This window comes from Rhagoletis zephyria, unplaced genomic scaffold (assembly GCF_001687245.7).
Source record: "Rhagoletis zephyria isolate East Lansing unplaced genomic scaffold, Rhagoletis_zephyria_1.1 Rzeph_scaffold_01504, whole genome shotgun sequence".
Classification (NCBI taxonomy): Eukaryota; Metazoa; Arthropoda; class Insecta; order Diptera; family Tephritidae; genus Rhagoletis; species Rhagoletis zephyria.
Window position 1 is genome coordinate 1 of NW_016158588.1, and position 13,675 is coordinate 13,675.

Consider the following 13,675-nt stretch of genomic DNA (forward strand, 5'->3'; position numbering starts at 1 on the left):
AAAAAAAACAGATGTTTGCATACATTCCCATAAAACGTAGTAAACAACTTGTTCGCGGTTAATGAGATTGTAAGAAAATCTCATTGTTTATCCAGCCACTACGTGACTGACTCCTTCGCAAAACAGCGTGTTTTATCATCGTCTATTGTCACGCATTTTGTATCCATGCCACATAACACAAGCATAAATTATCAGCGTAAAGAAGTTATCTTCAGGCAGATGCTATCACCGCTTAAGCAAAAAAGATAACGCCTATCTCATGTTTTGTCAAGTAGTCAGTCTAAATAGACCAAATATGTATAATTTTCTTTATCAAATAACTCAAAACTGAAACTAATTATACTTAACTGTTTTTCATTTCATTACAGTTGTTTGTCGCAATTGGACTCACAATTTGAAGCAGCGCTTTTTCGGAATAAATTAGCAAATTTATTTTTGAACTGTGATATATTAACACGTGTAAAGCAGAAATTGTAATATTCTCACACATACAATTATCGACACCCTCTTCTTAAAGAAATTTAAAATACCAACAAACACGCCAAAAGATGTCACAAAATCAGTCATACTTTTGGCAAACCACCAAACATAATGTTTATCTCAAACGTTCGGCCAGATTGCAAATGCTCATAGCATTAATGGCCGTATTGACATTCTCCACCATATGTCAGGCGGAGGTAGCACGCAGAGAAATAGATGAAAGTGTTGCAACACTAGGTGTACCAAGCGTAAGTGCAACAAAATCAGCAATAAATAATTACGAAATCCACTAATAATCAATGCTCATCTCTTTCTATAGGCCTTCCCCGATGACACACAGTTTATGAAAGATGCCGTAAATGGAAATGCAGACAATGAATTGAATGAAAGTGATGCCACCAAGGAAACTAAAACTAATTCCGGTTTTATCGATGCGTTCTCCGCATCGATATCAGTAATATTATTTACTGAATTAGGTGATAAGACTTTCTTCATTGCTGCCATAATGGCGATGCGCCATCCGCGCCTAATCGTCTTTGCTGGCGCCATATCAGCGCTGGCGCTGATGACCGTACTCTCGGTGGTGTTCGGCATGGCAGCTACCATTATTCCTAAGATTTATACATACTACATTTCAACGGCGTTGTTTGCCATATTCGGCTTGAAAATGATCTATGAAGGTTATTTCATGAAGGACAGCGATGCGCAGGAGGAATTTGAGGAGGTGCAATCGACTTTGCGTAAACGTGAAGATGAGGTAAGTCAGTGGGGTTGTAGTGAAAAAGTGAAATGAAAATGTAAAAACAAAAGGCAGTGCCTGTAGTTACTATTTAAACACCATTTCAAATTTGTTTTTAGCTAGCTTTTAGCTTGGCCCATTTTTCTTTAAATTACTTTTAGTTAATTACCCTTGGACTATGTACATATTGACATATTTGTTTTTGTTTTTTGTTTGTAAACTTCCTTTGCATTCAATTTCATTTAATATATATTATTATTTTTGCCTGAAAATTCAAAAAATAAAATAAAATAGACCAAATNAGTGCCTGTAGTTACTATTTAAACACCATTTCAAATTTGTTTTTAGCTAGTTTTTAGCTTTGCCCATTTTTCTTTGAATTACTTTTAGTTAATTACCCTTGGACTATGTACATATTTACATATTTGTTTTTGTTTTTTGTTTGTAAACTTCCTTTGCATTCAATTTCATTTAATATATAGTATTATTTTTGCCTGAAAATTGAAAAAAAATAGACCAAACGAAATGCAAAAACTATCTTTATTAGTTAACAAAACTACGATCACTTCATCATTCAGCGCATGAAGCACACACCATACAAACCCTTAAGAGCCTATCAAACGTGGCAATGCAATATCTTTCGAAAAGGCTGTCAAATTAAGAAATTTCAGAAAGCAGTTGCATGGGCAGTCACACCTTGAATGTAAAGCGTCTTTCGAAAGAGGTTTTTTTTTATTTCCGAAAGGCGAAAGCAAGTTGAAATATATTTCCGAAATCGATTTGCGCTCTCTCAATTGCAGTATAATCTTGCAACTTTTATTTCAGAAATTGATTTCCGAAATGTGATAGAAAGGTCNTCACACCTTGAATGTAAAGCGTCTTTCGAAAGAGGTTTTTTTTTATTTCCGAAAGGCGAAAGCAAGTTATATATTTTCCAAATCGATTTGCGCTCTCTCAACTGCAGTCACATCTTGCAACTTTTATTTCAGAAAATGATTTCCGAAATGTGATAGAAAGGTATTTCTGGCTGTTCACACATCAAAATAAAATTTCTCTTTCTCAATCTGACAGCGAATTGCGTGGAAAAGTTGGAAATATTGCCACGTCTGACACGCTCTTTACATATGGACATATATACATTTGGGCAGACGTAGAAAAGCGCATATTGCGCACAATTATTAACAAATATTATTTATTTAACTTATGTATACACAGAAAGTAAAACAGATATATGTACATATAGATGTATACATACATACAAATGTATGTATTTGCACTCTTATCGATGGGCAACAACAATGCTGAGTTAATAAAAGATTTTATCATTTACGCTGTAAAAAAACATTAGTTAGCTTTTGCACTGGGATAGAAAAATGTCATAAAATGGATTCTATATTATTTCATCAACAAAAAAAGCTGTAAATAATAAGGCTTAATTTTCGAATCCCTGTTCACTTAATTATGGCTTCATTTCAAATCAATATTCTCTCATTTGAGTTCATAAGTTCAAACGTAGTAAAAAGTAAAAAGATTTGGTCCTTTAAAACTGATAAATGCATCTCTTCCTAATGTTTATATGACATTCGAAATAAAAAAAAGAAGTTATCTCAACTTAACAAAACTTATGTTACTTATTTAAGCATTGCTTCAAAAACTAAGCCATTAATTTTTCTTAAAAAAAGGCAATACTATTTTCTTGTTTACCATACCAGGGGCTGCATAGTTTTCATTCAAATTCAGATTCATAATTTTTTTTTAAATATTTGAAAGAATTGTGTGTTTAACCTCCTCCGGGTAAAGCAAGGGTTTAAACAGGGACATGACTATGGAAAAGAACCGCCGGCGGTCACCGCGTTTTTGTATTTTCAGTAGTAACGCAAAATAATGTTTAGAATACGTAAAAAAATATTTCACGGGCCGGCACCCTAAACAAGTTAAATTCAAAGGAAATCAATTATTGGATATTATGTTATTAGTTTTAAAGCATTTACAACTGTTGGCAAAAGTATTACTGCAAATGCATTTTAAAGTAGCCTTACATAGCTTCAAAACGTAGTATATTATTTGCTTTGTTCCTGTGAACAGGCTTTTCACTGCATTCCTTTCTCCTTTCTGTTTTGTATTGAGTGGTACAAATAGAAGGGCTTCTGCTTTCGCTGCCCACAGAAGGGCTTCCGAAGGGATTTTGTAGGATGTACTTCAGAAAACCATTTGGNGATGGGATCTTGGTCAATCGCAATCAAAGTGAGGTATCTGCATCGGGCGCAATGTGAAAGATGTAGTTTATTATAGATACATAGGTCAAACCATTTCGAATAATTATCATTCTAATAAACACCCTGTTAACTTGGGAACTCAACCATAGTTACCCCACTCTTACACAAGTGTACACCGAATTATCTGAGTGGTCGGCAATCGGCAGTATTTTTCGAGTTTTGTAGCTGGAGACTGGTAGGGCGCAGTGGGAAAAGCAACAGACAGAAAAAATAAAAATAAAATATTTGACACACACACACATTTTTGTTAAGCATTTAGCCGAGTCTCCTTCAATTTGTAGCGTGGGTCTTGATGTTTTGCGGTAAATGATTTTATTACTCAACGTATGTTCTGCAATGTGAAGTTTCGCAGCACATGCGCGGTGCGAATCCATTCAATTAAAAGTTCTTAGGTTACAACTGAAAAGTGTTACAGCACCCGTCAATTTGAGGTCTTCAAGGGATTCAGTCGCCTTCTCATCGGGTTTTATGTTACACATTCACTTGCTATAAGCTGCCAATTAGTAATATTAAAACATAAATAAATCCAAAATTTCAGGTTTCATAGAGCAATATTCGTTACACTGGGTACACACTACTATATTTTAATCAAACTTTGTGACTAATCGCACGTTCATTTGGCTTCAATTTGCGCGCCACTCTGCAAAAGTACCACACATATCTGCCTTATCAATGTACTTACCTTTACAGTTAATCCATAATTTAAATATTTCTTTAATTTATAAACTTGATTTTGCAGCCGTCAGTAAATAGCAACAAAAAAATATCAAAAATTCAAGCGAAAATTCTTTTCCAACTAACGAAATTCATAAGCCCAAAAACTGCTTTATAACAACAATTTTAATGATAAGCAGAAATCAGAAATGTTACGGATTGTTTTAATATGTATTTTTCTTTGATATTTTTCTCTCTTTTTTCGATACGGATGCATTTTGTTGCACGAATTCTTTAATGAAAATGAATAATAAATAAAAAAAATTACGATATCATAATAATAATTTAATTATGCATAAATGTTGAAATTTAAACAACAACAAAAAAAACCGTTAACCACGCACGCAACATTGCAATGTTCGTTTATGCTACGCCTGCACCACACAGTTGATGCGTAAGAAGCACGGCAAATACGATGATGCCGATGCCAAGCGCAAAAACAGCAACTCAGACAAAGAAGATGAGGGTCTAGAGCGTGGCGCTGGCGTCACCACCACCATCAGCAGCGGCTGCACCCCCACCACCGCCACCACCATCGCTGTCGTCACACAAAACACAAATCCCGAAATGTCGCATCGACAACGCAAACACAATAATAATCATTTAAAAAATACTAATAATAAAAATGGCTGTGATGTTAACAAGGACGGCGCTGATTCGGACAATAGCAGTTGCCATGAAAACGATATCTTCCTAAATGGTGTGAATGGTGGTGTTGGTGTTGGTGTTGGTGTTGGTGATGTTACCATTATTGGTGGTGATAGCTTGAAAAGATCCAACTTCCATAGCAGTCCTGCACTGTCGGCGTCCGTGCTTTCGAATCAAACCGAACAAACGAATTGTGATGAATTTACTAATAGTCCAAATAAGCTTAATTTTAATTCCCAAAATGATAGCGGCAACGACGATAATGCTATTAATGGCATTGACGCTGACGTTGAAGATGATGATGATGATGATGTTGCGACCGTCGATAGTGGTCATGGTGGCACACCGATACATGGCAAACGTGGAAAACAACAACTCAAAAAATCAGGTAGTGTTGATAGATCAACAGCAATGGTGCATTCAGCATCCGCTTCGGCTGTCGTTATGTTGCACAACAACAACAATAAGCTTGGAATCATTACAGGCACCAGTAATAGTATAACTAGTTTGAATAGTCTCAACTTAAAATCAAACGGCAGCTTTGGCAGCGGCGGCGTAGTGACGGTTGTAGGCGGTGGCGTCGTCGGTGGACAGCCGAATGGCGAGTTGAAGCAACTCGGTGGAAGCAAGAAGCGGGTTAGAATTCATTACAAAATGCCATTCATTACTAAATAAACAAAAAAAAAAAAGAAAAGCAAGAATACAAAAACAAATATATCATTCTTAACCAGCCACACACACACACACACACACACAACACAACAATCACCAATAATCAATTGCATTTATTTGTACAAATCAGCAGTTACATCACCCCAAACATTCTCTCTTGTCACTGCAGCTCATTGTTGTGTTCATTTATCCTATAATATACTGCATATATGTATATTTCAATTGCTTTCGAATTTGTTTTGATCCATCAATCAGTCACCGCACCGTTAAACCCATTCCATTATGGTTTTTGCATAACACAACATATTTCGGTTTGTAACCTCATCCTTCGTTGCATTTTGAAACACTCACTGAAGTGAATTACAAATTTTTTGGTTAAGTTTATATTTTTATGCGTACTAAGAGTTTGTGTTTTTCATGTTTTAAACTTACTGCTTTACATATATGTATGTACGTACGTAAATCTGAAAACCAAAATTAACGTGTTATATCGCAGACAATCATTGGCTTCGTTGAAATGGTTTTTCTCATTCAGCGAAATTTGTATGCATTTTATGCAGTACTTTTTTTGTTGGCATTTGCATGCAAAGTTATTGGTGCATGAAATTTTTTTGTGGTATTTGCATGCAAAGTTATTGGTATATGATTTTTTTTGTGGCATTTGCATGCGAAGCCTTATGAATAAGAACCAAGCAATTGCTTTTTCTTAAAATTTTTGACCTTTTACTCAATTTATTGAAATATATTCAAGTAAGAGCAATTGCTTATGGTGATTTCGTTTCTTCCGAAAAATGTTGCCCTTCCCCGGTGTAAAATATGTTTTATGTTACACTCAACCATGTAAAAAGGCATGTCTTTGCCTCCTTGCCATTGTCTAGATCGCGCATTTCCTAATATTTTCGTTTTAAACAACCATCTGATTTTCAGGGCAACCATCTCCTCTTACAAAGGGCAGAGAATGTGCCTTTTTTGCCTTACAAGAGTGTGACATTTTAAGAAACGAAAAGAGAAAGGGGCAATCAAAAGGCGACATTTTTTGGTAGAAACGAAACAACCATTCGTTTTTAGTCGTACGGCCCATTGGCTCATGAAAGTTTTAAAAAAGGGATGCCATCTACATAAAATGCACACGTACATACATAAATGCCATTCATTTCAAAGTAAAATATTTCAATTTAGAATGTAAGTTGATTTGCAAATTATTTAAAATTGAATCATAGTCAAAAAAATTTGGCTGGAAAGAACAAATGGAGAGTTCAGTTAAATAATGTTTTGAAATTTGACAGAAAACCGACCAAACGTCTAAAATCTGTTTTTTGCCGTTAGTCAATTATTCTTCTATTATTTGTCTTTATTTTCCTAACCTTAAAAAACCTATATTTATAAAAAAATTTGAGGTTGGAAGTGACAACTTTTAAATTGTGGTTCCTGATTCCGATTCAATGGCCAAAAGTCTATCGGGTACCGATTTCAAACCTTACGATTTACTATTCTCGACAGGCAATTTGTAATACAAAATTGAATAAAACCGAAAATAGCGAGGTGCATAGGTACGTGATTAAAAGCTTCCTTCGGAGGTGTTTCCTAGTCATGTATATAAAAGTACCATTCGTAAATTTCGGATCCAAAAAATTAAAAGTTTTTGGATATTTTTCCCCATTTTTGATTGGAAGGTATTTTTTAAGATTTCTCGCTCCACCCGAATAGTTACTTTTTCCTTTGAAAACCAAGTATGTATACGTGACATTCCGGGTTCAGCTTTTTGCCTTCACAACATTCTAGAGTATCAACTAAAAGAAACCTTTAAAATAATAATCCAAACAACAAGATTTATAAATCGAAATGTTAATGTTGCCTATGCGCAGCATCGGTCCTCAAAGGGTTAATAAAAACACTGAAAATCGGGATTTAATCGGTACAAATATGAAAAATCGGGACAATTTTCTCAAAATTGGTACTGTCCCGCCAAAATCAGTGCGAACGGTGGTCACCGTACGTGTAGTTAACTTTATTTCCTGTCCATACATGCATCATAAAAAAAACATTGAATTTACCAATCGATTACGCGTAAGTGAAAAATCGCAGCATAGTACTTCCTATTGCAATTATGTACAGAATTTCTTGCTATACAATGTGGTATTTTAATCTCTTTGATGAATGTATTTGAATTGACGCCGTCGAAACAAAATTTGCAAATTTTCTAAGCTTAAACCGTTTTGTCATTTGAGGTGATTTTTTCATAAACCACCTTTAAGAAACTATTTTTGTTCATAAAAAATAATAATAATTTTTTTCCGAAATATTTTGGCTGGCGTCTTAAAATATAATAGATTGTATAATTCCAATGGAAAAGCAGTACAGATTTTTTTGTATGGGGAGTGATGCAGTCTAATTTACATATATATATCAAACTGAAAATTGACTTTATTAGGAATATAGTCTTATGCCATTAGTGTTTGAATATAATTTCGATGATGTGAGCACCGTAGCTAGTTCAGATGTGGCACATTTTGAAAGTCAAATTTTCGACGACTTTTTCAATGAAAGATACGGTCCCCATCTCGGCAACGCTTCGCACAATGTTGTCAAGGCCTCCAAGGTTTCATGTAACATGTGAGAAAATTATTTAGAGGCAGAAATGGCAAACTGAATTGAGCACAATTGATAATGGCGTTGCCAGATTTTACCCATTTGTGACCGTTTAACTTCAATCGGAAAACGCAATCTCTTATAAAACAGCCGATTTAGCGGAACCATTTCTCAAAGCTATTGATGAGAGTTAATATCGTACGTAAATAATGGGCAAAAAGATCTTAGCCGAAACCGTAAAAGTTTCATTAACAGCGGCCAAACCCGCATTGGTTGTACTGTCTATTGACAAGAGAAAAATTCGATCAAAGCGATTCAATACAAAGGGCCCAAATTAATCAACAAAATGGCGCCTTCCTCCATTACGATATGGCTAAACCACACATATCTTTATTGATTCGGGAACAATTTACTGATGCTTTGCGTCGTCCGTATAGTCCGTTTATTGCCTAGCCAACTATCATTTCAGTTTCTGCATGGATCTCAAAATGGTGCAAAGCTTTAAAGAACTTTAAATTCACCACGATCTCTTTGGACAGTATTTCGCCTGGAAATACCTAGAAGGTCTATGGTGTCGGAACCATGGTTTTACTTATCCACTTATCTATTACAAAAAGCAAAACTTATTACAAAAAAAAAACAAAACTTCATCTTACTTATTTAGCTTGAGGGCGTTTTTGTTTATGAAAATTTTGTAGAAAAACAACATTAATTTACATTTTGGCAGAAGTTATAGCTGCTATTTCGGAAAACCAAGATTATTGAGATACTTGTGCGTTCTATCACATATTTACTTTTTATATGTGCATATAAAACACGTTAAATTAAAAATAGTATTTTGAAAAATTCATTTCTTAATTTTTGGCATTCCGTATGCAATTTTACTTTTTGTAAAGAAAAAATTTTCTAACTTCTCATTTAAAAAAAACAACCAAACCAGAGAAAAAACTAAACAACCAAATTAGAATAAATAAAAGAAAAACAACCAAGTTTGGTTGGAAACAACCAACAGTGGCAATCGTTACTAGAGTGACTTTTTTGGGTAACTATTAACAGGAAAATTGTCGCCACTGTCTTTCCACTCACCACAGTCTTTCGTAAGACAATTGTCAATCTTAGCAACAATTTTGAAAGCTCTTTTCTGTCTTTCGAAAGATTAATTGAAAGATTTGCTAGCGAGGAGGTATTAGCATTATTCTGTTTGTCTCTTAGCAATACGTTTTCAAAAATTAGCAATAAAAGAAAAACTTTAAACATGGTGGAACAGTTAAGTTTACATAATTAAAATTATTTAAAGTTTATTTTATTTAAAATATTAGAAAATATTTTTCTTTTAAAGTAATAAAAACTGAAAATGAGCGGAAAAACTAAATGAAAAGAATCAAAAAATTTATACAAAAAGAAAGAAAAACTTAATTAGAAAAAGAAAAAAATTTTATTCAAAAACGGAAAAAAATCAATTAAGAAAGAAAAAAATAATTAATTAACAAAAACTTAAAATTGCATTAAAAACAGCAAAAAGAAAATAATTTGCAAAAAATTAAAAATCCGCTGGATTCCAACCTAGGACCCCTCGAATGCCACGCCAGTACTTTGCTCACTTGGCCATTGCAACTGTTGGAGCAGTGCAATCAAAATGATATACAGTGGTGGTCGCACTATTTATTTATATGTAAGTTTTGACCATTTATATTTTCTTTAATTATTTTTAATTTATTTCTTACAAAAATATAGTTTATACTACAAAGAAAACCATGCAACACAGAGTCGAAGCTTATATATTATTTATAAAGGTGCGCCAAATATCATAAAATGGTCATCAANAAGCAAAAAGAAAATAATTTGCAAAAAATTAAAAATCCGCTGCCCGAGGATTCCAACCAAATATAGTTTATACTACAAAGAAAACCATGCAACACAGAGTCGAACCTTATATATTATTTATAAAGGTGCGCCAAATATCATAAAATGGTCATCAAAGTTTCAAACTTTTTATTTAGAATTTCTAGTAAAAATGTCGTTATATAGCCCACTCAAATTTAGTTTAATATTGTTCAATTGTTAAGCGGCTAAATATTCGCATTGATTTTTTTTTTAAGTGTTTTTTGCTGGCGGTGTTACGCATTTTCGTCCATACAAAGTACTTATGTTCGAATATTTTTTTTATGTGTGAGAGAATGAGCAACACAAACAGCAAAAAATGGTATTTTCTGTTATATCCCCCAAACAAAATAGTAGTAGGTATAATAATATTGCCCCAAAAATGCTTTATACAGTCACTACAACTGAAAGTACCATGTAGGTGGCTGGTGTATAAAGAAAGAAACAAAAAAATATATAAAAAATCAACGCTAATTCTTATATTATATACATACATATATAAATTAAAAATAAATAAAGAAAACATAAATGGTAAAACTTGTAAATAAGTAGTATCCCTAATTATGTGGCCACCACTGTACATACATCTCCATTTGAACATGCTTAAGTGCTTTCTCTCAAAAGAGATTTTCACCATGAAAGTTGGCGACGGAGCTTTATTTGTAAGACTTCAGTGTCAGAATAAACCAAATCTTTCAAACTAACTTGCCTACTGTCTTTTAATTATTTTACAAACGACTTTCAACTATCTTTGAAAATATCAATTGTAGCTTACTAAAAGACTGATAAATAAATTAGTCCAATTCCTTCCTAATTTGCTTGAATATGTATGCAGTAATATATTTCACAACATTTTCATTCTAGGAACTTTATTTTAAAGGCGGCAATTCAATTAATTTTGTTTCCTATAATTTAAGTGCCTACAGAATTGTATAAGTGTATTTTGTAACCACTTAAGATCATCCCGGGTGAAATTTTATTGGGTCAATCCTCCGAAACTCATTACATAATCGTACATAATCCCTATTCTTTGTTGAATTTATGCATGCACCTGGCCATTAAGTATTCGCACTTCGCCTTAACAATAAATAGTTTTGTTAATTTTTTCATTTTATTAAAAAAAAAATAGTTTCATAAAAAACTTAAAAAGTTACAAAATCGGCCTTCGTATTTACTAAATACATACATACATAAATACTTTCACACATATGCACACTTTTTACATATGTCATCTCAACGCTTTGCCAGCGCTTGCTTTGTTGTTGTTGTCGATATATGTAACTGCCACCTTTTTCTCTATCTCGTATTGAAACAAATTTCTAAAGCTCTCAAGCAATCGGCCAACAACAATAATTCGCCAAACAAATATTGTGTTTTGCATTAGGTACTTTTTCTACCGTTACGGCCGCGCTCTAAATTATCTATGAAGTGATCGATCGTTTTCTGCTATAAACATATCGCTTATTTACAAAAAGACTGAAACAACTAAAAAAAAAAAATTTTCAGGAGACGAGTTTAAACTTTTAAATTTACTCTCAAAGTGCAGAAAATCGAAAACCAAACAAGCGTTTAGCACCTAATTTTTACACAATAGTGTGTACAAAGTCAGTAAACATTTTTACGAATTTTCATGTTTTGGCGTTTCGTACGCAAAAACTTGCAAAGTAGTGGAAAGTTAGGAGCGAAATGACAGCTGAAGTTGCAAGTTTTTACTGGATAAATTTTGACTTGTAACAATTTGCCAGTACGAAAAACGCTATCGCATCTGGTGGATGCAATTTAAACTAATAAGGAAACTGTTTGTGGGGTTTTTATAGATGAAATTGACAAAATAAACCTATTTAAATATAAAATATATTGTTTTATTAGGAATTTGCTGCGAATAAACAACCTATTTACAGCTTTTAATGGAACTTGCAAATTATTACTGGATTTGCGTTCGCGTACTTTTTTGGATATTTTTTCTATGAGAGCGAATTCTCAGAAATTAAGTTACTGGGCATTGCTGGCAAGTTACTGTATAATTTGTAAACAAATACAACAAATATTAAGCATTATCTAACGAGTAAAACTAACTGCATCATTAGGTCCATTCGAAAATTAATTTTTTTAAGTTTTGATAGTCTTTTAGTAAATAAACAATTTGTACATATTTTCTGTGTCTTTTAACATAATTTTACCGTAGATGTTTTAACATATTCTTATTTCTTTGTTCAATTACTTTTAATTTTATAATATTCTAGTCGCTTAATTTTAATATTAAGTTATTTGTAACATTATGCACTTTTTCAATTGTATATTTCTGTAAAAATTTTAAAATGAGTTTGTATGAAAGCGAAAGTTTTCTGTAGTACATATAGAGAAACTGAAATTCCATGCTGAGTTTAATGTGATTTTCATATTAATTTTTATTTTTTAATACAGTACCCAGTGTTGCCAACTTTTCAGTTTCAAAAAGCACCAAACCTTGGAAAAAAGAGCGTTTTACCGCACTAAAAGCACTAAAGTTTTTTTTTTATCAAAGGATACTCTTCTTCATAACAGTTTGTGGTAAACAAAAGTAAAAAAAAATAAACAATTTTTACATGTATAAATAAATACACATTCATGCTTGCGAAACTGGTACATCTGGAGAAGGAAGAATCGAATCGCAACAAACGAAATTGAATTTTAAAGGGGAAGAGTAATACTTAATGATACCCTAAGTAGAAATGAGCGAAAAAATTTGTTGTTTTATAATATAACCTCAAATATTGCGAAAACCCGTGTTTTTACACTTAGTGGCTAGGATATCTCAAAATTCTGACGTGGTAGAGAAATTCTGCAGCTAGATTTGGATTCAGCACCGGAAAATCTACACAAAACGGTTCCACTCAGGTGGCAAAAAAAGTTAAAATTTTTCGAACTGTGTAATCAATCAATAATTAAGAAAATAAAAAAATAAATACTTAACTTCTCTGCGTGCAAGCATTTTGAACGCGAATACAATTTAACAAAAACGCAAGAACGTGGGTTTGCAACTTCATCTTTTTATCAATCATGGTTTGCANCTCTCTGCGTGCTAGCATTTTGAACGCGAATACAATTTAACAAAACCGCAAGAACGTGGGTTTGCAACTTCATCTTTTTATCAATCATGGTTTGCATATTAGTGCATTTAAATTTGTAGATTCTTGTAAATTCAGAAATTTTAGTTCAGAAAAAAGCACTAAAAAGGGCACTAGGCACTAAACCATTTTTTGGGCGTTTTAATTTTCAAAAAGCACTTAATCTAGTGCTTAAAGCACTAAGTTGGCAACTATGACAATACCTTCGACCTGAAACCAGTCGCTTAAGAAAGCATCATGAAAATGATTTGATATGAATATGCGAATGAAAACCTTCTCGAAACTTAGCAGTCAAACAGATATGAAACAGGCTTAATTTATGCGAGCTATCATTGTATCCATCGTAGTCCAATTTTTCGTGAAATCTACGAAAATGCCATTACTGATTTCGATTAGCTACGAACGTAGCGTATACTTTGACAGATTTCACTCAACTCGAACTACGATGGATTTATTCCCACTCCTTAGTATCTATGGAAATTTAACTTTTCAGGCGCCGCTCTAAAACTTACAGTCCAGTGTGAATTATGTAAATATTACAAATCGTATTTGATGTGGTGACTTTAGTA

At 33.1% G+C, this 13,675-nt stretch overlaps 1 protein-coding gene across 5 annotated transcripts in view; it reads left to right on the forward strand.

Annotated features, from left to right (window-relative positions):
• Positions 1-76: 76 nt before the first annotated feature.
• LOC108364240 (transmembrane protein 165) overlaps positions 77-13,675 on the forward strand; it is a 21,630-nt gene continuing 8,031 nt past the window's right edge. For 2 of the 5 annotated variants that reach the window (XR_001847737.1, XM_017617829.1), the window contains exons 1-4: positions 78-274; positions 369-728; positions 800-1,237; positions 4,597-5,493. Coding sequence is in view for 4 of the 5 variants with exons in the window: in XM_017617829.1 (XP_017473318.1) it covers positions 549-728; positions 800-1,237; positions 4,597-5,493 (1,515 nt within the window). In the remaining variant the exon portion in view is untranslated. Of the gene's footprint in view, positions 275-368; positions 729-799; positions 1,238-4,596; positions 5,494-13,675 lie in introns of all 5 variants that reach the window. The other 3 variants (XM_017617830.1, XM_017617828.1, XM_017617831.1) reach the window with 3 other exon arrangements.